Below are 25,645 nucleotides of genomic sequence, written 5' to 3'. Positions count from 1 at the left end.
CTTACGCTATAGTTGGAGATATTAGTCCATTAAAAACAAAGTTAACTAAATATAACTGAATAAAAAAGGCACACAGAGGCACTGATGCCTCACCTTCTGGGATCTAGAAACATTCCCTATAGGTAGACTCACAACTCTAAAATGCCTGTGTTTGTGTGTGTGTGTGTGTGTGTGTGTGTGAGATTGTTATGTCATGTCTTAGAGTACTGTCACACTAGCTACTTTAGATTGAGTTTTGGCACTTTAAAGAGTTTTTGTAATGATTTACATTAATGTCCCTAACTGCATCAATTAACATGAACAAATCATGAATTTCAGCACTAATAAATTATTAGTAATTAAATAGTAATTAGTAATTAGTAGTTAAAGTGAGGTAATGGGTATTAATGTTTGTTTAATCCATGACTAAAAATCTACATAAACAATTAAAAATGAACTTACAGCATGTTCCTAAATGTTGGATAATTCTTTCAACTCTGGTTTCCAGGTGTAAATATTGGAAAGTGCTTCAGCCTCAGGTCTGAATTTTGCCACTTAACATCCGCAGACATGTTCATTAAAGTGTTCGTTCATGCTACATCTATGCGTATTTCTCCCAGTTTTGATACTTAGGTTAAAAATTCAATATAAATGTGCCTATTTGAAATGGATACGTGGCGTTTTATATCATTCTTTCAGCAGAAACAGGTTCATGACGCACACAAACGTTGCTGAATGACCAGATTTATGATTGGTGTAGGGATTGAATAACAAAACGTATGACTGGTCTAAAGGTCTTGATGGAAAGACGTGGGGCTGCTGCTTATAGGACAAATAACATATAAATACCAGCAAATAAATATCAATACCAAATATTTTTTATTGCTAAACTGTGAATCTGTGTGTGGCTTTGTAATGTCTTGTTAAGCCATGGATCTTTGTGACAAGATGCAAGTTAAATTAAGTTTCTACATTAAATAATTGTTTAATAATAAAAAACTTATTAAGTGATATGTAGAAAAAGATTTTTCTTTCACAGCACAACCTTTAATATTATATTATATTATATTATATTATATTATATTATATTATATTATACTAAAGATACCCTGAATAAAGGAAACATCTCATTTTGAGATTATAACACATTTCTAGACATATTTACTACATTTTCTTATATACACACATATAAGAGCGAGCGAGAGAAAGAGAGAGAGAGAGAAATACTATATATTATAGACAATATAGACAAATTCGACATAGTTGTGTGTTAAATAAAGAGGAAACCTTCACTGCAAAAAAATATAACATCTTAGCCACTGAAAATATCTTGAACGTAGCCAAATTTATCTAGTGGTTCTTATGAAATTAGATTATTATTTTATTAAGATTATTACCATTTCTAGACATTTTTACTCATTTCTTATTGTATTCCATGAAAAAACGCTACAAATTAGCAACATTATCCAACAGAATGAGACGATTTCGAGGTAGAAATGAGTAAAAATGTCCAGGTTTTGGTTAATAAACTTATACTTGGTTTATTTTAATTTTATGATGGGATATATTAGCTAAATCTGACTTTTTTGTCCGAGTTTTTGTCTGGTTTGTAGTTCCTGTGCAGAACTGTACAACACTGAGTTTCCATTTCACACACGGTTCCAAGTACCAATAAGAATAAGTTTAATTTCTACAGCACCGTTCTCAAACCTGAGATTGCTTTACAATTCGCAGAAAAGTATCCAAACAACACATTTGTGTACCCGATTTAAAGAATAGAAGGAAAAAGACTGATGCAGCCTGCTGGCTACTGGAAAATGTAGATAAACTAGCTTGCTAATAGCTTCGCCTGCTTTGTTCCTCACACACTGAGGCGTGATCAGCTTTTGTCGCGTCAGCTTTCACCATTGACAGATTTATACACAAGCGGTTGATCCTGTGTCAGCTTTTGACAGTGTCAACAATTCTCGTTACAATGAAAAACAACTGTTTTGCTGGTTTTATTTTTTTCATGTGTGTGTGTGTGTGTGTGTGTGTGTGTGTGTCTGTGTGTCTATGTAGGGTGTGTTTGTTCGTGCATACATGCATATGTGTGTGTGTGTGTGTCTATTTAGGGTGTGTTTGTGCATGTATGTGTGTGTGTGTGTGTCTATGTAGGGTGTGTTTGTGCATGTATGCGTGTGTGTGTGTGTGTGTCTATGTAGGTTGTGTTTGTGCACGTGTCTGTAAGTGTGTGTGTGTAACTGAGCGTGTTGAGAATGACACACCTGGCAGCTCTGCTTTGTTCCAGCCTCGGCACCGAGGCGATTTCCCAGACTAAAACATCAATGGCTACTAATACCCGTGAGAGACCTCACTCTTTCTCTCCTTCTCTCCCTTCCTCTCTCTCGCTTTCCTTCTCATTTGGACTCTTTCTTTCTTTCTTTCTCTCTTTTCATCTCATACACTTTTCCCAGGTGATCGTCATGCAGCCCAACTTTTTCGGCCTTGTTTTGGGGGGGGTGGGGGGGGGGGGTGGGTTTGTTTGGCAACGTGCAGTTTTGTTTTGGATTTTGAGATTGACTCAAGATTATTCACACGGCACACGCCCCACAGCCGTACCTGCAACGACAGGTTAAGAGCTGAAGGTGTGTGTGTGTACGTGTGTGTGTGTGTTTCACACACCCCATTCTGGCGGCTTCTGCTTAAGCTTGGTGTGTAATGTCATGCCAGGAAAATCCAGCCATCGGGGCGAGTGACATCATTGAGGGGAACCACTGATGGGCTGGGATGGGTTCTGGGGGTGGGGGGGTCATAGTGTATTTGTATGTGTGTGTGTGTGTGTGTGTGTGTGTGTGTGTAGGAGGGGAGGGGGATCACTCTTACTAACAGCTGTCAATCAAAGTGATTGTCACATTGCAACTAGACACTTCAGTATGTTGCATGTAACATATGTCGTGTGTATGTGACGAACTTCAGGCAAGTTGCTGCATCAGAACCAGAAATGTGTGTGTGTGTGTGTGTGTGTGTGTGTGTGTGTGTGTGGGGTATGTAAGTTCGAAACGCCTCTATATATTACACCCTCTGCGCCTTGTGCGTCTGTCTCTGTTGCTCCTGGCCTCTCTCCAAGCTTTTCTTCAGCCTGCAGAATGGGAAAAGTAAATTCCCCTCCGCAAAACAGCTCCAAGTCTCAGTTTCGCTGCTACGCCCTGTTCACCGAGTGCATTGCTTTATGATTACGTTTCCAAACAGGGTGGGGAACCCAGACTCGGCTCCATTGAAGAACCGATAACGCCGTGCCAGGAACCTAGCGGATCGAATTCACGATAGCCTTATCGATTATTATCGCTGGTCAGAGCGATCGGCGTTAGCTTTAATGCATTTTCAACACTCGGCATCTTATCGGTGATTGTAGCAGACACACGCTGTATTTCCCCCCTCTTTTCTCCCAGATGGTTCATCTAAAATCCAGCCAGTCTGGACTGAAGCTGCGTTCCATTGTACGCTGAAGTCGGATATTTCCGAGTCGGACTTCCATCTAAATGCGTTCCAGAGCTTCTACTGCAAAAAAAAAAAAGAAAAAGAAAAAAAACATGGATGCCTCCAGTGAACTGATGTTTCCATGTTTATATGACAAATTGTGGAATCCTGTAACCAAAAGCACAGTTACTCATCACTAATGCAGCACACCACAATAGTGAGAGGGCTAGAAGCCTACTGCATGGTTAAAAAATGCAGAAATCATCTGGAAACGTGTTACAAAACTTTTTCTTAAAGCTACTTTTTGAAGCTGTTTTACACATTAGCACAGGCCTATTGGCCATTTTCTGGCGAGCTAGGCTTTACTGACTTCTAGTTTGCAAAAAATGTTCAAATTATGAGAAGTGTAAAGGGAATCATTTAAAATAAACCCACAGTAAATTTCCTAAATTGGAACTTTTGCGATCGTTCCCACAGACAAGTTTCGAGCACAATGCAAATAAGATGCGTTAGCTGCTTTGATTATAACTGCCATAAAAATTTCCAGATTGTTCTACGTAAACACCGACAAGTTTCCTGATCAAATCGTTTTTCTCAAAAACAATCATTTAAATGTACGCTTGACACGTAAGCATGGTCAATGTTATCGGCTAAGCTAGGCTTGATAAGTATATGCTAAGTGCTAGTTTTCAAAACATGTTCAAATGAAAAGGAAATAGTTTATAAAGGAAAATGGCAAGTCATGATTTATAAAGTAAAGTTTGATGAAAAAGGATTAATGAGAACCGTTTACCATTTTGACGTGGCTGCAAATTCAGACTTAGATGATCGCTTTAGTGCCATATTAGCTAAGATTGTTAGCTAAGATTAGCACAATATTCTGCTACAATATTTGGTGATTTCCAGATTACTTAAATACAGGTGGGTTTCCTCATCAAATTATTTTTCTCAAAAACACTTTGTAAACATATATGTTGACGCATGTGCAGGTTTAATGTTACTTCCTAAGCTAAGCTTTGCTAAGCTCATGCTAGTTATCAAACCGGACTAAACCAGCATTACTACACATTACATTTCAATCTAAGAAAACGGTTTAAATCAAGATTAACGAAATCTCGTTATTAACCTCAATCCAAAGCAGTGCTTTTTTTTTTTTTTTAAATAAACTTTACACTGTTACTCACACTGTTAGTCAAAGATTTTCAATAATAATAATAAGAAGCAGGAACAGCTAGCATGTCACTGACCTTTAAATAAAGCGCTAAACTCACAGAGGTGCTTGTGTGATGTGATTTTTACAGGACGATTGTGGTTCAGTGAACAGCTGGTGATAGCTAGCTAGCTAGTTTGGGTTTTTAAAACGGTGTTACATGGACTGAGGAACAATAGTTAGCAGATTTTTTAGCTTTTGCAGAAAAGCGAGAACAGCCTGTTGTTTTCTGTCCACTTAGGGTTAAAATTCACTTGGCTGTTACTTAAAAAAAGTGAAATTAAACACTAATGGAAGCGAATTCCTTTTTCTCATCCGTGCATCCTTTCTCAACCTTTCCTTCTGCGTCCTTTTTTTTCCCAGACAGACCTCTATTCAAGCTAAGTGCTCCTTCAGGCTTCAGTCTCTTCAGAGGTTCAAATCCCACCTTAATTTAATTTAGCTGAAGGCTGTGAGTTTAAACGGACGCTTGAGGAACTTCTTTAACACACGGATTAGATTCTGCTTTAAAGAAAGAGCGTTATGATAAGGATTTTGACACATCGAAGTGCTTTCGAATGTGAATTTATTTAAGAAAAGTGAAAGAAGTATACATATTGGAAAAAAAAGTTTACGCAGTAATTAAAGTGCTCATAATCACTTACTTGACACTGCTGCATCTTTCACCGTCTTTGTGCTCCAACATGTTTCGTGTTTTCTCAGGCAGTACAAATCGAGTGTATCGCCCTGAGTGAAGGACACACACTGTGATCAGGGAGCAGAGCCAATCACAACACAAAAAGGAACGCAACGCAGCTTATAAAGGCAGACGAACCGTACGTGATGCTGCACAAACTCACTCTGCACACCGTTACATTATCGCTCATTAGTTAGTCTGCTAATTGGATAGTCGACTAGTTAGTGTAATGATAGAGTTATTGGCCCACACACACACACACACACACACACACACTCACACACACACGCGCACACACATTTAGCTAAGCGTATGCTATGTATACAGTACCCAAGTGGATGTGTGTGTGTGTGGTTTAAATATGTGAGTTGATTATGTTGATGTATTGAGTGTCAAGCTGAACCTCGAAACACGGCATGATAGTTCCTTACTCGCTCGGATTTATGATGATTTACAAAACACACACACACTTACAGTCCCAAAAGAGGCAGCATTACGCCCATGTTAAAAATACCGAGGTTTCACGATGGAAACCCAATAAACACGAGAGCTTTTTCCATTGTCTCTTCCATTTTTGTGCTTCTGACATAGGCCAGGCTGTGTGTGTGCGTGTGTGCATGTGTGTGTGTGTGAGAGAGAGAGAGACGGAGAGAGTTTAACGACATTGCTGTCACTTGAACAAGCTCAATAATGCTTAGCTTGAAAAAGAAGAACAAATGAGGGGAATCTCAGCAGACCAAAATATCGATGAAAGCGTGAAATTGTTACAGCGTGTTTTACCTGTCAAGGTGACAGACGACCCGTTTGTGTGTGTGTGTGTGTATTTGTGTGTGTGTATGTGTGTGTTTAGTTCTGGCTCTCTTCCGGATCAACCCTATATTCCCAGGGCCCCTAACGCTCCCTCGTTAATATTTTCTCGGAAACTGCCTGATGTTTCTGGGACCCCATGTTGCCTGAGTGTTTTCATACATTTGCGTCAGTCTTCTTGCTTTTATAGTCATTATAGTAATTTTTTTTTGATAGATAAAGTGAGTTTGTGTGTATGTAGCTAGCTTATAAACTTAACATATTAGCATGGAAGCTTTCATTGTAAACATTAAGTTGTGGCTTCCAAATATTAGGTAGATCATTAGCAAGAGTATAGTGTGTAAAAGCTAACATTAGCTTCCTAGTCAGCCATCTTAGCTATGATATTGTAGCTAGTAGTTAGAAGTCTAAAGAGATTAGAAATGCACTGATGTAATAGCTAGGTGAGTTTATGTGTTTCTAGCTAACTGATAAACTTGGCGATCTAGCCATAATGAATTCGGTAATGGGTTTCCGAACATTAGCTAATTATGTAGCCAGCTACCAAGTGTCGCAGCACTGCATATTCTGTAAGACAAGTGTGTAGAAAAGCTATATACATGTCTACTATGGATTTATGTGTTGTAGATAGAGGAACATTCGGTTGTGGTTTCCAAACATTAGCTACATAACTAGCTAGAATACAGAGTGTCAAATCTAACATTAGCATGTTAGTGAGCCATCTTAGCTATCATACTGTAATTAGCTGGCTAAACAGACGACGAGCATGCAGATATAGTAGCTAGGTGAGATTATGTGTTTCTAGCTAATTAATAAACTTGGAAATCAGCCATAATGAATTTGGTAGCAGTTTCTGAACATTAGCTGAGTAATGTGTGTGACACCATAGCAGATTCTGTAAGGCAAGGGTGTGGAAAAGCTGTATACATATCTAAAACAGATTTATATGGTATGTGTAGTGGAGCCACCGAACAGAATTTAGCTGCAGGCATGGGGTAAGCACATTTCACCTCATGGTTTGATTAGCTCCGTGCAGTGCAGGTGAAAACACAGCTATTTGATTTTTCACTCTGCATGGAAGTGGCCTTATGGGCCACAACAGCCTTCGACTACGAACAAAAGGATATTTTTCTCTCTCCTTATTGTTGCTCTGTCTCTCCCTGTTTTTCCCCTCCTTCCATTCTCTCTCTCTGAATTGTGTTTTTAATGGCTCCTCTTAAAGGTTCTCAGTTTTCAGAGTGATTAAAAGTGGCGCGCTACGAAGGCGGTGTGTGTTCCTGCTCTCTGATCTCATCCCGCTCTCACAGCGCTCAATGGAGGGATACAGTACTGTTGTGGTTACCAGTTTATGTGGTTTTGTGTGTGTGTGTGTGTGTGTGTGTGTGTGTAGAGGGGGGATTCTCACTGAGCCTGTGCTTGTGTGTTCTGTCTTGGCTTACGCAGCCAAGTTAAAGTGGGTGTGTGTATGTGTGTGTGTGTGTGTGTGTGTGATTGTGTATCAGGTTTAGATATTGCACTGACACACCGATGCAAAGTGTGGGAAAGTAGGTCTCAGTCGTCTGTAATTAGGACCGTAATGTCTGCGGCGCTGGCCGCAGTTGTGAGAACGGCCATCGTTTTTTTATTTACAACCTTTTCTGTCTCTCTCTCTTTTCCCATCTGTCTCTCTCCCTGTCTTTCTCTCTTGCTCCCTCATTCTGGACATGTCCCAGCCTAAAGGAAAATTGACATCATTCCTTTATGTAAGGGCACTTTGCAGTCCCCCCACCACCACCCCTATACACACACACACACACACACACACTCACACACACTCACACAGGCTGAGTCATGGTGCAGTTTTAACTTTGAAAAACACAGAGAACACCCTCCTCTCCTCTGACAGGGCGCGGCCAGAGAAACAATTCTACAGGAATGAGCCTCAAGAGGTCTCAGCATGTGTGTGTGTGTGTGTGTGTGTGGGAGAAAGGTAGCGAGATCATATAGTGCTCAAATATGCAAAGGCTGATTTGTAAACCTGCCCAATTTGTAAACCTTTGAAACCTCTCCTGACCTGTGTTCAGCTCACAAACATTCAGGTGTTGCAGTGTTTATTGGAAGCACACAAGGTCACACCTGACAGACTCGTGACTTGTGAGACCCTCAGGGTTACATGCTCAAATCTGTGAGCTACTTTGTAAACTGCCCAATGTACAAAACCTTTATGAAAGCTTTTCTGATCTAACCGCTGTGTTTACAGGGATCATGTGACAAACTGACACATGAGGTGCTCAGGTTTAAATGCTTATGCTCAAATATGTGAGAAATACTTCTACTGAGTGACACTGCCCAATTCTCAAATCAGCCAGGAAAATTTTCACACACATTGTTTGTATAAATGTGTTTATGGGGACCAGATGACTAACTTGTGAAGTCCTCAGATTTAATTATGCTTGTAGCTGAGGGTTAATTTATAATATTGCCCTATTTGTAAAACTCTAAAATCTTTCCTGGCCTAATTTGGGCACAGGGACCATGTGACAAACTAACTTGTGAGGGCTTCAAGTTCACATTTTGTTCATATCTGTGAGGACTAATTTGTAAAAACTGCCTTATTTGTAAAACCCTTGAGCTCAAATCAGGCCAGTATGAGTTCCCACACATTCCTGGAACCACATGATTATCTAACTTTTCTTTTTTTTTTAAGATAAACTATCCTCATATACACAAATATGTGAAGGCTATTTTGCAAAATTGCCCAGTGTCTAAAACTGAAATCAATTTGAGCTCACACATTCTTGCATTATTGTGTTTATTAGGACCAGATCACAAAGTGACTTGTGAGGACTTCAGATTTACATGTATATGGCCATCTATGTTGTTATCCATATAAACGTACTCAATATTAACCATATATAAGCTTACAAATATGTAGTTTACGGTGACCATGTGACCTGTAGACTCCTCCAATCTACATGCATACTTTCATATGTGAGCTTTAATTTATAATTCATAAATCTCTGACCTCATTTCGGACCAGGAAATGTTTCATTCATTGAAACAATTCATTGTTGTATTGTTATGTTTATGAACACACCATCACAAACTGAGGTCCTCAGATTTCACATTATGCTCATATATATGTGAGGGGCTCATTTATAAAATTGCCCATTTTTTAAAACTCTGAAATCCATTCCAGCTTGATTTTTGTTCACACACATTCTTGTATTATTGTATTTACTGGGACAACATGACAAACTGCCTTATAAGGACCTTATATATGCAGTATAAGAAAGCTACTTTGTAAAGTTCCCCAATTTATATGTCTGAGCTCATATCGGGAACGATTTCTCAAACCTATTTTTTTCGTATTGCTGTGTTTATGGGGACTGTGAAAAATTGATTTGTCCTCAGATTTACTTGTTAAACGTTAGAGCATGTAAATGTAGGTTTTAGTATCTCATTTTACTGTATTCGAGAGAAAACTTGAACTCTTGAACTGGCATCATTCAGACACACATTGAATGGTTCCTCATGGGCCAAAACCAAAATGAGCTAACTACAGTCTACCCTATTCCCTTATGAGGACCGGGAATTTTGTCGCCACAATGTCTTTTATTGCCATGAGGTTGGTATGTGAACAGGATGCTGCCCTCATAAGATGATGAATACAAATCCATACACACTTAAAACAGAGTCCCATGCACCGAATACTGGTCCTATGCCTCTAAAACAAAGCATATTTATACCATATACACACGCACACACACACACACACACACACACTCATACACGTACACCTCTGAAAAATATCTCTTTACATGAGGGTTTTCATAATATTTCATGGCCCCGACTGTAGCTCTGCTCAGGGTCGTGTCTAGTTTCTGTGACAAATTCGTTAATGTAATGGAACCATTAACGTCCGAGAGGGAGGTACCCTCATAGCCACACACACACACACACACACACACACACTCTCTCTCTCACACACACACACACACACACACACACACTCACATGCAGTTCATTTCTCTGCAGGTTTGGTGCATTAGATGTCAGCGTAAAGACACTGATTTAATAACATAGGTTTCAACTGTTGTACGACTTTTCTTTAAGAACCTTCATATGAACAGAATCCGATCTCAAATTTTGGAATATTTTGTGCCACTAGAACTTCGATTTGAAATTATTTTACAAATTATATCATTTTGGTATGCACAGCTTTAAAACAATTTGAAATTTGATTTTAGACAACCAAATGTTTTATATTGATATTGCAGTTTCTGTTGTTTTTATGTTTGACAATTTGCATTATCATATTCTAGGCTGATGGACAGAATACGTGTCTATTTTTGTCTTTGCTGTAAGATGAAGTCACATTTCTTTCTTTCATTCTTCCTCCGTCACCAAAACATAATGAACCGAATTTAAAATTTTGCCAAAATTTTTAATTCTATGATAACTTTGGTTACCTTAAACTAGAATTCGATTTGTTTTAGTTCAACTTACACAATTTTTAACAAATGATAAAAAAAAAATTAAAAAGTTTTACAAACTTCAAAACCAAATTGTACTGAGAGAAATATCATCATTTCATATCAGATTAGCATTCTAAGCAAACATTAAATTTGTCTTTGTGTATTAAAGTGGTAGGATTTTAAAATTCTAAAGCTACACAGACACTAAACTTAAATGCAAACACAAAATGTTATGTTTGATTAGACCAGCATTTCTGCTAAGTATTATGCTAATTACTTCATACAAACAGGTGACTATAGATAGCAGTTACTCTTTAATACTGAAAAGATTATACCTGATTTTAATAATACAATACTGCAGAAATTTCTGTTCTTTTTGTCTTCCTGATCACCGTTTTAGTATGTGCCCCAAAAATGGAACCAGAAGTGTTTAAACAAAAAAAAAAAAAAAAATCTTGTTTGCTTTTAATACAAAAATACTCATCATACATCAGTATAAAATTTCCGAGTTATCAGTGTGACAGTTATGTCATGCTTACTGGGGAATATCTAATTTCTTTCAATTTGTTATTGTTTCATATGAAACAAAGCCAGATTTTTCTTCTTCCAGAATAAACCAAATGAGACAGCAAGTCCCGTGTCTGACTCGATCTGTACCGAGAACACGCTCATTACACACTGACGTGGTTCTTGAGGGAAAATGGGAGCTAGAAGACGTCCTTTGTGTGACAACTCGGAAAGCACATTTAGGAAATCCGTCTCACGGCCTCAAGTCCGAAATGTTCCCACGACATCAGCGAGACAGCGACGAAATCTTCCATAACGGCTCTCACATGCTCACTAAACTGAGCCAAACATCCACACACACACACGCACACACACACAAGGCCTGTTACATTGGGGAACTGGTCAACAACCTGACCCACGGAAGCCATTGCAGATCTGAATTAAGTCATACGCTACCACTGGGCCTCCTCAGAGGCACTGTAAAGGGGGAGCACGCAATGATTCCAGGCAGCGTCTTTAGGGAGAGACCACGGGGGGTCGGGGGGGTTCGGGGAGGTCGGCGCTTTCTGGCAACAGGAGGTGAAGCAATCATTTGTGACGTGAAGTGAGTGGAGCAACAAAGTTGAGCAAAATTTAACTTTATGCAAATGAGAAGCGATGCCATTTGGCGACTACCAATAGAAGTGAGGGACAGTGATGTGTGACCCCCACCCGCCCCCTATTGAGAAACATTATCTGTTTTTTTTTTTTTTTTTGGTTTCACATATTCTTTCCTACTCAGAGACTCGCTCAGCTGCTACGAGCATGAAGTGTTTCATTCACCCAAAAACAGAACAACGTTGGCGTGTTCTGTTATTAAAATATACACTACATGGCCAAAAGTATTTGGACACCTGACCATCACACCGATATGTGGTTTTTTTGTCAAACTGTTCCCACAAAGTCAGAAGCACACAATTGTATAGAATGTCTCTGTGTGCTGTAGCATTATATTTTCCCTTCTAAGAACTAAGAGGCCCAAACCTGTTCCAGCATGACAATGCCCCTGTGCACAAAGCGAGCTCCATGAAGACATGGTGTGTGAAGGTTGGAGTGGAAGAACTCGAGTGTAAGAAGTACTCGCAATTGTAAGACTTAGTCGTAGACCGGTTTTAATGTCACGCTATATGGTTATATACAAGTGTTTTGTTTTTACAGTTGCTATTTCTGCTGGTTAAGTTTTAATAATTGACAGTTATATTATATATTATACTAATGCTCCGATCTACATAAGGTTTCACCATATAATAACGGTATTATTGCTACATTATCATTCACTGGCGTGTTCAAGTCGGTGACTGTTTTCTTACCTTGGTAAAAGTGTTTGCCAAGTAAATAAATAAATGAATAAATGCGTGTTTAATTTAAAACTGGATAAGGTGCATTAGCTGATGATAATGTTGATTATATCTTGTTTTATCGCTTTAAATACACATTATTATGTAGTCTCGGATTCAATAATGGCTGTAGATTAGGTTAATTAATTTGCTTTCTCATAAACGTTTTGACATTTAATCTTTTATATGTAAAGCTCATAGATTTTACAAATGAAAAGATTTACAAGTAAACATTATTTTAAAAATAAAAAAAACGCCACATCAAACACATTGTTTCTTACAAAGAATTTAATAAATATTACTTTCAAATGACACAAAAAAGACAAGACTCCTTGCAAAAAAATAGGAAAAGTTCTCAAGTTTAACACTCATGTAAAACCGAAACTTGTCTCGTTTTTTGTTCAGAGAGGCCTAAAGAAAGTGTACGATGTCAATGCTGGCCAGCATCACTCAGAGGAAAGAGTTCACTTTGACGGACCTGCCCTTTTTTCTGTCCTAAAATTATTAAGAAAATAACGACACTTTACAAAAACACGACGATTGGACAAATCATATAGAGTTTTGACTTTTCCAGGAAAGTGAAGCTCTTTGAATTTTACGCTCTTCTTCTCGTTTCCTCAGTCGTTTGGGATAAACAAACTGCTGGCTATGAGCTTTAATTTCACCTCACTACAGAAATACTGCTACGGGAAGTGTTGGTTACATTAACACGGTGACAGAACATTCTAGGTTGATTTATGACAGAATATAGAAATACACCACTGCAGAAATGTCTATTCACTTATGTTTGTCTTTGTTGTAAGACGCGTTAAGTCACGTTTCTTTCTTTTCCATCTTTCTCCATCGCCACTTCAGAACGTTCCAGAAATAATCCTGACCAAACCGTCGAACTATAAATGTGTTTCTTTTTTTTTTTTTTTTTTCTTAAACAAAACTTTGTACAGCGCATCTCATTTCATACAGTTAGAATAAAAAATAAAACTATTCTTTCAAGAACACTTTTGGCATATTTTTTTTTTTTTTACAAAATGTTTTTTTGTGTGAAACAAATGTTTTCTGTCAAAAATAAGGAAGTAGAAAGCTTACAAAGCTGTCGAACCTTCGAATCTAAATGAAGCACATAAATAAAAAAAAAAAAAAAAAAGGAATGATAGGCTCTCGAATATTAAGTTAATAAATCAAATATACACAATGATTAATTAAAAAATATGTACATACAAAAAAAAAATCTACACAACATTGATGTCATAGTAAAGTCGACAAATTAAATTCTTCATATTGCAAGGGACTGAAGTTTGACCTGCCGCCTGCAAAACAAAACAATAAAAATGACAATAAATAATAATAATAATAGTAATCGTAATAATAATAATGAAGTTTTGGTTGTTGTGGTTGTTGTGGTGTGGTGTAGCAGGAAACTTCGGGCTAACAGAATGTTTAATGCGGGTTTCATTCAGGGGTGGGCGATGTGATATGATGATAAGATACAATGATCACAATACACTTAGAGTATCGTCAGTGTTTTTATATACCGTGAAATGAGCAGCTGACTGGAAGTTCATCTGTTTTTTTATTTCCTCGGTTTGTTTAATTTGCCTTGTCATTCCTTGAAATGAAATTTTGTCAGACATTTTGTGAAACTGTCTTCAAGTATCACAATGTTAGATTTTTTTTTTTTTTTTTTTGGATAATTGGCCCACCCCTAGCGTCAGATCCAGGATTTTAATTCGTAATCTAAACATTAAAAGAACAACCCGGCGTTTTTCAACCTCATTTCTATTCACTGTATCTGTAGAGAAGAATTTCAACGCGTTTCCCTGCAATGAGAAGACAACAGAAATCCAGTTTCCTCCAAACTCACTTCTAATGCAAGTCTAAGGGCAGCTGTTAAACTCAAGAAACAATGTGAGCCATTACACATAAGACGACACAAGAAAAGACAAATTACACAGATTTAAAGCTCAGATTACAAACACCTTCGATTGAAGAAATCATGAAAGCGTTTTACAAAAATACATATTTCATGTAAATGTTTACAGATGGAAATTCAACAACTGCCCTTAGACTTCCATTATAAGTGAGCCTGGAGGTTCTCAGTACACGGACACATGTAGAGATTCTCGTCTGTAGCATCACACATGATTGATTGAGATAACGTCGAAAAACTTCAGAGAGTTCCTTTAATCTCCACTATTACCGGTGAAACAGCAAACCTGGTCTGAGATCAGCTTTACTTCTATCAGCACCTCCGTTCTGACACACAGGGCTTTTTGCTCTGATGAATCAGGTATAAACCCTCCATCTCTGTGAAATGATCCCAAAGGAAAAAAAAAAAAAAAAAAAACACTGACGTATGCTTGCTGAGTGCAAATCCGTGTGCCTTCGAAATTCTGCTGCACACCAAGGAATTTGAATTTATCCGCGATGCCAAAAAAATCGCGTGTTCATAATTCATCACTACGTAAAGTACCCAAGAAGGCGGCGTTTTGTTTTGTTTTTTTTTTCTTTTCTTTTTTTTTTTTTTGAACCGGGGGGAAAACCGGAAAACTAGCCAACCCACAACAACCTCGATCTGACCCAATTAGTCAGTGTGTCTATGCCGTAAATTTTGCTGTGGGGACTTTTCCTTGTTTTCTCCTTCTTCGCCATTTTGAAACAAAACGGTCCAATTTCCCGTAACACAGACCGAGTCTCCTGCTCGAAGGTGAGCCAGAAAATTTCGGTGCTGACTCTATTGTTTTTCCGTCCGTCCTTCACCTCTGGGTGCAGCCGTAACGGTTGTCACGGTGACTGTTGCCTAGCCCACCGCCGTTTCCTTGCAGCCGCTATACGATATACTCCATTCTGTGCAAGCTGTTCTGGGACTCCAAGTCTCTGTTGTCACGTTTGTTAGTCCAGTGAGCTCGTTTTCCGTGCAGGCTGCCTGGCCGCTCGTCGCACTCCACTGGAGCGTACACTGGTCGCCGCGGAAACCGTGCTTTGTGGAGACGTTTTTCGGTGTCCGGGTCGTCCTCGGGCACCGCCGTCTCCTGAGGCGGGAGTTTCTGTTGTCCGATCTTGGCGCTGACGGCATTTTTCTCGATGCGGTTTTTGATCTGGTGCAGATTCTCGCGTGCGTTGTTGGCCGCATTGTTGTCCTCGGCAGTCGGTGCGGCTGACGGCGCGGAGGTGTACCCGGTTGCCGTGGCGCTCGCGTTTTGCTTGCGACGTCGTCGTACACACCACAATGCTGTCCACGCCAACGCCAACGCCCAGATCACTGTTGCCACGGAAACCAGCACTGGCACCAGGTAATCTAGTAACAAGGAGAAGGAAAATATTCAGAACGTTTTCACAGAAATAGATCCAGTAAGGGGTTGTGATTTATATACGATCACATTATTAACATTTCGGTAATATTTGAGCAATGTTGAGTGAACTGAAAGAATATATTTGCAACTTTTTTAATGAAAATAATCTGTATCTGATCGTCATCACTACAGCCTTAACTGGTTTATCCTCCAAATTCTGTATGTTCTTTTTATTCTGAAGGTTTTCAATTAACTTTCAATTATAATGAACTATGGTTAAATATAATTTACTATAATTACAGAACTATAATTGTATCTTCCTCTATTACATCCAGTAGTTCTTTACATAAACTTCTACAGCGAGAAACTTCTGCTAGTCTCTATTTTTTCATTGGGGTAAAAAAAAAAAAAAGCAAGTTTTTAATCCATGTTCCCTTAAACGAACTGAAGTCCATGAACTAACACCCGACTGTAGAGTATCAGATGCTCACCGTTGGAGCTGCCGGGGGGCCTGTGCTGGACGCGTACCTCCGCGATGGCAGTGAGGATGGTACCGTTAGCGCTGCGTTTGCTCACCACGTCGATGATCCTGTCCGTGATCCCTTTAACTGGAGCGTGGCTGCTGCCGCTGTCATCAGAAACCTGCTGGAGAACACAGCCATTTTAACATCATGCGTTTGCTGATTTTTTTTTTTTTAAATAAAGCATTCCATCTCAATAACTCATGTAGACACGCGTTTGGCTTTGGCTTCCTTCAGTCATTAGTTTAACTTTTATAACTTTGGTATTTGTTTTATGATCTGCATTTGTATGTAAAGTAAACAAAAGCCTACAGTGATTGATCTTGGGCTTTGGTCTCGGTTTGGTTTCTCCCATCATAAATTACTATTATTGTAATATGTATTTTGTTTACCAAAGAAACACAAGACTGTAACAAGTTAATGAGCTGTTGTGTGGCCAAAGCACATTATTTATGCAGCATAAAGGAATGACAGAGCAACTCATTCTCATCATCATCCTCATCATCATCATCGACACACAACATTATAATAGCCTGGGATTCATGTCAGGGGATTAGTTATGGCATGCAATTGTGCGATTAAAGGATAAAGCTGCTATTAACTGAAGCAGCACAGGATTGAGAGAGCGAGACAGAAGTTTCCGGATACATACAATGGCTACGTGTATTTCACTGCTGGCCGTGGTGGAAGGTTCACATGTGATGGAGATGGAGAACTCGGAGGAGAGATTCTTCACCACGTAGAGACTGCGCAGCTCTCTGCACACCTGCTCCACCGTCACGCCCTGACAGAAAGAACATCATCACGTGAAACGAGATTTTACGCAGGCAACGTGACTAAATCTTATTACAACTGTCACAATTATTTTAATAAACAGCAGCAGCTGAAAATCTCATTGGAAAACTTCAGCTAGGATTAAACATCAAACCAGCTGTTAGAGTTATTGCATCATAAAACTCACAAGCCAATCGTGTTTCAGTATGCAAATGAGCGCACGCAACAAAGAGTTTCCATTGAAAATGGGGCGGGCTTTTAGGGTTGGAGCAACTTTTCCGATTTGCTTATTGACACGTGCATTTCTTGAGGAGGGTAAAAGTATTGGCACCCTTTAATTTCTTCCCCGCATAAAGAATTTAATTATTTAATACAGAGATTTATAAATAAATAAATAAATAAACGATTTAACGGTTATATTAATGATGTCTGACACTGGACATGAAAATTTATTTCTGTGCCAACAGTTAATATTTTTTCTTCCACTATTTATAGATAAACTGAAATAAAAATATAATTTAGAACATGACTCTACTGTGCTGCTTACGCATATTCGGAAATGCGAGTATCTTACACACATATCGCATCCATTCTCCTGATATTTTTCACTGCTCTCACCTGTGGCATGATATCCTTCGTGAACGTGAAAGTGACGTTGGCACAGTCGCTCTCTGGGGGGCACCGGGACTGGATGGGTGTCGTTTGACCTGACCAGCACTCGCCTTGCGTGGGGCACGGCCGCACGAAGCAGCGGTCCTCTTGCACCGGGACACACGACTGACCCGCTGGACAATCTCCTCGCCCAGCTCCGACCAGACGACACGGCCTCGGACCACACAACAACTGCGGTGGAAGGAGGAGGGGGGATTTGGGTGAGCAGAAAGATTCTGGATTAGCAACAAATAAGCGTCTCTCTCAGACATGGACACATTTCAGATTCTTTCCAAACGCATTATTAGCATGTTGCATAGGGAGAGGTGATTATTTATGTATATATACCTCCCTTTACACTACACAGTGCACCATTTTGGAGGTTTTTACGCTCTAACGAAATCCAACAATGCACAGCTTAAGGTTAGTATCCGAACAATGTAGCCTAGCGAGTAGAGAATATCCATAATGCACTGTTGTTTTTGTAACACGGAACACTGAATAGGGCACCATTTTGGACACAGCGTTTCCTTAAGTCTGGTTTCCGAGAAATTTCTCTTTGGAGTTGTACATTGTACAGTGCAATCTGATAATTCAGTTCAACCTAATAAAGGAGATTTATCGCCTTTGTTTAAGTCTGTCATTTCCAAATGAGGCGTACTCAAAGTTTGCCAAAGGCTAAAAGCTCGATCAATCAGGCCCACGCTGCGGTTGTGCTGCACACCAACTAGCCTTGCACTTGGGAGCCATTTACTGAACACACATAAATCCCTGCCTCGTTTTTTTTGCCCTATGCGGCGGTGATTCACACAGAAAACTGACTGACGTCAGATGAGAGCGAGGAGCCGATTCCACAGTCGTGGTTTTATTCATCTGGGCGATGTTTGAGGTTAAAGTTTACAGTCAATGGAGGTTTTCGTCCAGAGCTAAACTGTGTGTCTATAAAACTGAGTTGTTTTTTTTTTTTTTTTATATTTACTGCATCATCATGCTGGGTAATTACCTAACACCCTGGACTTTACACCTTTTTTTTATACCCATCACGATGAGAACGGTTGTATATGTGGTTCACACACACCACACATTAATATTTAAGCCTTCACTTGTTGCCCTTTGCTCCCAGATGCTGATAAAACGTCTCTTGGATATCGTTTCGCATTAACGTTAGATAAGCAAACGGATTTGCCTAATGTACAGGATGTGGGATCACTTTACTTTGATCTCACCTAACGACTGAAAGAGAAAAGAGTCAACAGCAACGGGTTGTTATAATATAAAACACACAATCTCACAGCTGAAGTGTTAATCGTTAACCATTGTGAGCTACACGCTAATTCAGTCTTCCTCAGCCACATCGACTTGTGTCGGACTGAACCATCACTTTTACAGGAATAGTTCAGGGAAATATAGACTGCTCCTGCTAAAATGCAAAATGTTCCTTTAAATGTGACATTACACATCTTAACCCTCTGAAGTCACATTTATCAGGCATTTTATTTTAAATATTTGTAGAAAGGCAGAATACAGACTTTCCTCTGATACCACAGTCGTGTTCGTTTCGTATATACACGCACAGGAGCTTTTTCTTAAATTTAACGTAAGAACATGTTGCTTTGTGTGTGCAGTCTTGTTTCCTTTTAAGGAAAAAATATTCTGAGGCTCAGAGCAACAGAAGAGAAAAGCTGTAAATATGGCACCTTTAAACTTTTCATTTTGTTCGCAAATAATTCCAATAGGAGCAAGATTTTATTTTCAAACGTCTGTTGTTTAGAGTTTATTTATACCTGTTTAATGTTTCTTTTTTACATCTCTAAGTTTTCCGGTAAATATAGGTACATTTTTAAAGAGAAAAAAATGTGTGCAAAAAATGTGTGTAAAAAATGTGTGTAAAAAGAATTAAATCAAAAAAGTTTTATTCTATTATTGACTGCTTGTGGCTACACAATTCAACTTTTCTGTTCTTTAAAGATAATGAATTAATGAAAATAAATAAATAAATAAATAATTAAATAAAGAAAGAAAGAAAGAAAGAAATGTATGTATAGAGCAAATTTTTTAAATGTAATTTTTATTTGTTTGTTTGTTTGTTTGTTTGATTGATTGGGCAGGATGTCTATTACTCATTAGTTCCAAGGCCAAATTAAAGAAGCAAACATCAGACACTAAACAGATCTCGGCTGCTGAACTACAGTGTGCTTGTGGCTTTATTTTGTACCTTTGTGCAGGTGATTCTGCTGTTGTGACAGTAGCAGGTGTTACAGTCCTTGTCCCATCTCGCCCCGTCGGCTACGATCCGGCCGCTGTCCATGCAGGGAAGTCTGTTTACTGAAACCGACATGAGTCATGTGACCACTGGGATTAGAAAGGAAAGTGGAATTGTGAACAAGAGCAGCAGTGAGCTGGTGTGTGTTTACCTTCCTGACACCTCGCTCCGGTTCTCCCGGTTGGACACAAGCAGCGGTAGCCGTTAATCTCGTCCACACACGTCGCGCCGAACGCACACGGAGACGACTGACACTCGTTAATGTCTGGCAGAAAGATTATCACGTCATTAATCCATCAGTTATTGTTACTGCCTTATTACTAGTACTTGACATAAACTGCTAACAAGCTACGTTATAATTAGCATGTTATTCAATCATTAGGAGATTATAATGTGTAATTATTATGATCAGGTGACAAATGGCAAACGTTTACGTTATCACAATTCACTATTTGGAATAGTGGCTAAAAACTTCCTTTCCTTTAGCTAATCACTGGAGTTGCATTTCATACCAGCTACAATGAAATCTAGCATATTCTAAAAATCTAGCAAATTCAGCCACTAAATTTCAGTTTTACGGCTTTTATTTAACAACGTGAACAATTGTATTTGGTAAACTCTTGTTTATTAAACTAGCTAGCCTAAATTAGCCTCGAAATCATTCAACACTTCAAGAGGTAACACTGGCTAAATTGAGCATAAAAAGAGATACTGCAACATAGAGCTAAACTTTCCCTCGTAAAAATGTTGATGGCAATAGACTGAGATCATTCTAGATGAAATTAGCTTCAAAACAATGCAATATCCAGAGATACTACTAGCTAGACGTACCTAAAAAAAGTTCAAAGCAACATTAGCCATGACGTCAGAGAAAAATTAGCCATGTTAAGAAAATTCTATGTGAGTTTAAGATGCAAACTAGTTTAACTATGAAATATGTTAACCTGATTCCTGACTTGATAATAGATGAAACTGAACTACATGTACATTTTGAGTTCGTCTCTTGTTTTTCAGCTTGTTATGGCGCATTTTGGCCGAGGAATTACAGCGGGTCTGTGAGAGACAGACAGTAGAAATAAACTGTGTATTTGTGTTAGAAATCTGAGCGCACTTCCTGTTTTTGAAACGCTAACGCAGGCTAGTCACTCACTGATGCGACAGTCGGGTCCGGCGAAGCCCGCGGCACACTCGCACCGGTACCAGTTATCCCCGTCCACACATGTCCCGCTGTTGTAGCTAAAAAGAGAGAGAGAGAGAGAGAGATCAGGTTCAGGGGGTCAGAGGTCAAAGTTCACTCACAGATAAGATCTTCGTCTCAAGTAGAGTGTAACAACCGGTGACGGGAATCTTGATACGATCACTTCCTGAACGTCCTGAGGGTTTGTTCAGGATCGTGTGAGCGCCACATGAAACGTGTAGAAAAGAGCGTGGAAAAGTGTGTGTGTGAGAGAGAGAAAGAGGACATGGGAAAACCTGTGACAGAAGAGAGTTTTATGTATTTAGCTGGAGGATGTGTGTGTGTGTGTGTGTGTGTGTGTGTGTGTGTGTGTGAGAAATGGCTTACCATGGGTGTGGGTTGCAGTCATTCGAGTCTGTAACAGAAGACAGAAAAAACAACGTTTAATAAAAGTGATTCGATTCCCAAAAAACACACCACTGATACACACCATGCAGCAAAAAAAAAAAAAAAAGTAACAAAAGCTCATTGGAAACTGAACCTTTTTAAGTTTGTGCGACATTAAAGGAGATCGATCATGTCGCCAAGGCAACAGGGAAATTAAAATAGATATAAAATCTTTATCATTTTGCTTACAATATTTGAATGGTTATAAAACTGATCAAAACAAGTTTTGCAAAACATAAAATTACTGTATTTTCCAGACTATAAGGTGCTGCTACTTATATAGAAAAGCAATGTGTCATTTTATTATTTTGTATTATTATTATTATTATTATTATTATTACTACTACTACAATTTGCCTATCATGGTGTGTTTACAGTAGCCCTGTTTCTCCAGCAATTACGGTTAACTAACTCTAAAACTCTCACGCGCCTTGCACTCTAGTGTCTGAAAACATGGTACACACAATCCCTCGCTTATTTCAAACAGGAAAGATGACAGGAAGTGATGTCATACTCTGGCTGCAGGTGAGTCCCTCCCAGCCTTCCTTGCACACGCAGGTGAAGCGGTCGCCACTGACAACGCAGGTAGCGCCATTCTCGCACGGGTTGGGAAGGCAGCTGCTGTTTTTCGCTACACACACACACACACACACACACACGCAAATTTATTTTTAGAGATTGCATTTCATGGTCACCCCAAATGCAAAACATGTAGCTAGAAAAAGAAAATAAGTTACCGATATTACAGCTCGTCCCCTCCCAGCCAGAGGCACACATGCATTTGAAGGAGTCTCCTTCATCGTAGCACGTACCGCCATTGTTACACGTCGTCTCGTCGCACTGGCTCTCACCTGGCAACCCGAGAGTCACAAAAGAAACAAAAAACTCAGCCTACGAGTTCTACCAATCACAGAGACGCAAATGTGTGATGTTTCTCAATACGAGAAACATCGCGTGGGTATCCAGGTGAACCCATAATTCATGCGGATCCAGAATCCATAGTGACGTAGCAATGATGCGCGATGTTCGATAATCAGTCAGTAATTACCCCCTCCCCCACCCCTGTAACCCGAACTGCTAGTTCGCCTGGAGCTCGGTGCTCGAGGGCCGTGTCTATTCATAACAAACTTGTTTTATTTATGTGGGTCAGCTGCCAAGCTAGATGTAGTAGCAATCTGTATCATGTTAAACATTCTCGTCACACCACAAGCCAGGTTCTCACCCACAATCTCTAGATGCATTTAATTAGTTATTACCACTTATTAGCGAAATTTCAGTTAGCGAAACACTCTGTAATGAACGCGTACTCACGAACTTCCGAGGTAAACCGTGTTCTTGGAAGGTAACATAGCAAAAATATTCGTAATATTGAGAAACAGCCAATATTATTATTAAAAAAAATAATAAAAAATAGGGCGGGGCTTACGTGAGTGACAGGTCTTGCCCTTCCAGCCGTTTTTGCACTCGCAGTAGAAGTCGTTAACCAGGTCGCGACACACGCCGCGATCGTGGCACGGGTTTGTGCTGCAGTCATCAATATCTAAAAAAAAAAAAAAGACAATGGAACAAAAAACATTATATAAAAATAATTCTGTTTTTCTGAGCTTCACATTTATACCTCTACTGGTTTGCATACTATAGTGTCTTATTTATTTATTTATTTATTTATAATTGTGGTCATATTTACTGCTTAAAAATTTACTTGATGTACAATGTGAAACTTCTCGGTTTATCTGAATGCAATAAAACCTTTTTTTCCCCAGAGTCAGTGTTGCATTTGCAATGTCAAAACCACATTCCTTTCAAGAGCACATATGAATGAAAGCAAAATAGTCTGAAAGAACATGTTCTAACTGATTTTTTATTATTATTTTAAAGAGGAGACACAAGGACATGTGCTTACTAGTTTTGCAGTCGGGTCCCTCCCAGCCGTCAGCGCAGATACACTGGTAAACGTTCACTTTATCGATACACGTCCCTCCGTTACGGCACGGGCTGCTCTCACAGTCATTAATGTCTAAGAGAGAAAGAATGTGTTTTTCAACAACAAGAAGGCAAGGGGTGCCAATACTTTCACCTTCGCCAAATAAAGAAATCAAGATTCTACAAATATGCAAATTAGAAACCCAACCCCCTTCCCCAGTAAACCGGTACTGCATAGGGTTCATTTGCATACTATAACACGATTGGCTCTTGTATCTGATGAAGCAATAACACTGATCATTTTCCACTTACTCTCATGACAGTAGGTTCCAGTGAAACCCTCCTGGCACTCGCAGCTGAAATGGCCGCCGGCTAGGCTACGGCACTGACCGTGTGGGCCGCACACGTTGGACGAGATGTAGCGCACGTTTCCCGGGGTGCTGTTCGAAACCACAGCGACCGTACAGCTGTCAATCACTGTGGAAAAGAAACACAGGGGCGGGGTTAACATGGTCAGATTGCTCTCTGGCAATAAATCAAGGGGAAATTCCAATACAAGCCTCTCCCTGCTTTATATATCATTTAAAAAAAAAAGATCCATTATCTCTCTTGTGTTCTCTCTTTCAAACCCTCGGAGCGTGTATAACCCTGTTACAGAACACACCCAAGATCCTGACAGCTCTGGTAACGGTTCAGATAGCAACGTGCTAAGACTTAGCATAGCCGCCACCTAGTCTGCTCCTGCACCCCCGCCCCGTAAAGTAGCTAAGCTCAAACGTGTAACACAATCTTAAACGTTCCCAAGGCAGCGCGGCCCTGGGGAAGCAATGGAGACATGTTAAAAATGGCTAACACCACGCACTGGTACAATGGAATGGCGTCAATCCGCCGGGTCCCAAACCTGAAGATGGCCTCAGCCACAGTTTAGTGCCATCCTTAAAACCTCAGAACGTCCCTGAATGACATGTTTTAGATATGTGAGACGTGTGATATGACACAATATCAGGGCTAAGCACAAGCTCCTGGGTCTCTTCTGGGATATTTTAAGCCTGTGGAATTGTCAGCGCTACAATTATCATCACTGAGACGAAGAGATGCGGGGAATCTGAGACTATAAAGGTTGTTGCGGTTAATGAAAATGAAAACTACAGGAAAAAAATGTTTTTTTCTTGTGAACTGAAATTAAGTAATATACAAAAGCAAGCAAAGAATTTCAACTAAACAAGAGCTAAAAATATGGCTTCTCAATATAAATGAAATAAAATAAACAGATGGAAATTAATTAGATTCCAATTTTGCTCTCTTACCCAGAAAACTACATCCCGTTTCTAATCATCACAAACTCTACACTAACTTTGCATGCAGGATTATATATTCTGTTAATAAAACAATTTGCATTCTTTAGGTCTTTGCTTATTTTTTGTTATAAAAAGTCCCATGGTCTTTAGTTCATCACCTTTCTGTTACAGAAACTGTACACAGGCAACATAAACATGTTTTGCAATGAGGTTACATAACATGCAATGTGTATTCATGTCTTCCCCTGTCAAGATCAGATACAAAAATACATTATACATACCTAAATACCTTTATCTAGAACTAGATCTTCTATTAAAAAGACTAGGTTATCAAGTATCGCACAAAAAATGTAAACTAAAACGAGAACTGAAAAATAACGCAACTATAATAACCATGCTAGTGCTCTATGTAAACAATTCTGACACTTGAACAAATGAATGCACACACAAATACGCAAACACACACAAACACACACACGGGCTGCACAATATATCGAAATTATCGAAATATTGGAAATGTAAATATCGAGATATGCATATCATAAGGGTGTGCGAAAACTGATTTTAATACTTCAAAAAGTTACGAAAAGTCAAAGTTTATACGCAGACAGCAGAGAATGCTTTCTTTTCCTCGAAAGAACTTGAAACATGTTTGTTGGTAACGATATTTTCAGTTTTTAAATATAATTTAAATTGATTGTACACACTTATAGCATTATTGTACAGCATATCGCGTTATTTAACAAGTTATCACATATCACATTTTTCTTAAATACCATGCAGCCCTAACACACACACACACACACACACACACACGAGTGAATGAATCG

General features: G+C 39.2%; 1 protein-coding gene across 2 annotated transcripts in view; it reads right to left on the bottom strand.

Moving 5' to 3' along the window:
• Window positions 1–12,737: 12,737 nt before the first annotated feature.
• Window positions 12,738–25,645, bottom strand: part of jag1a (jagged canonical Notch ligand 1a) — a 35,559-nt gene continuing 22,651 nt past the window's right edge. Inside the window, exons 14-26 of one of the 2 annotated variants that reach the window (XM_026931801.3) lie at window positions 23,830–23,994; window positions 23,498–23,611; window positions 23,021–23,134; window positions 22,332–22,445; window positions 22,109–22,225; window positions 21,535–21,562; window positions 21,121–21,206; window positions 20,122–20,235; window positions 19,923–20,032; window positions 17,675–17,899; window positions 16,935–17,066; window positions 16,253–16,406; window positions 12,738–15,766 (exon numbers count right to left, since the gene is read on the bottom strand). In XM_026931801.3, the coding sequence (XP_026787602.1) occupies window positions 15,297–15,766; window positions 16,253–16,406; window positions 16,935–17,066; window positions 17,675–17,899; window positions 19,923–20,032; window positions 20,122–20,235; window positions 21,121–21,206; window positions 21,535–21,562; window positions 22,109–22,225; window positions 22,332–22,445; window positions 23,021–23,134; window positions 23,498–23,611; window positions 23,830–23,994 (1,943 nt within the window). In that variant the 3' untranslated portion in view covers window positions 12,738–15,296. The remainder of the gene's footprint in view (window positions 15,767–16,252; window positions 16,407–16,934; window positions 17,067–17,674; window positions 17,900–19,922; window positions 20,033–20,121; window positions 20,236–21,120; window positions 21,207–21,534; window positions 21,563–22,108; window positions 22,226–22,331; window positions 22,446–23,020; window positions 23,135–23,497; window positions 23,612–23,829; window positions 23,995–25,645) is intronic. The other variant, XM_026931802.3, reaches the window with a different exon arrangement.

This window comes from Pangasianodon hypophthalmus, chromosome 26 (assembly GCF_027358585.1).
Source record: "Pangasianodon hypophthalmus isolate fPanHyp1 chromosome 26, fPanHyp1.pri, whole genome shotgun sequence".
Classification (NCBI taxonomy): domain Eukaryota; kingdom Metazoa; phylum Chordata; class Actinopteri; order Siluriformes; family Pangasiidae; genus Pangasianodon; species Pangasianodon hypophthalmus.
The sequence above is the reverse complement of the archived record's forward strand: the minus strand, read 5'-3'. Positions and strand labels throughout refer to the sequence as shown.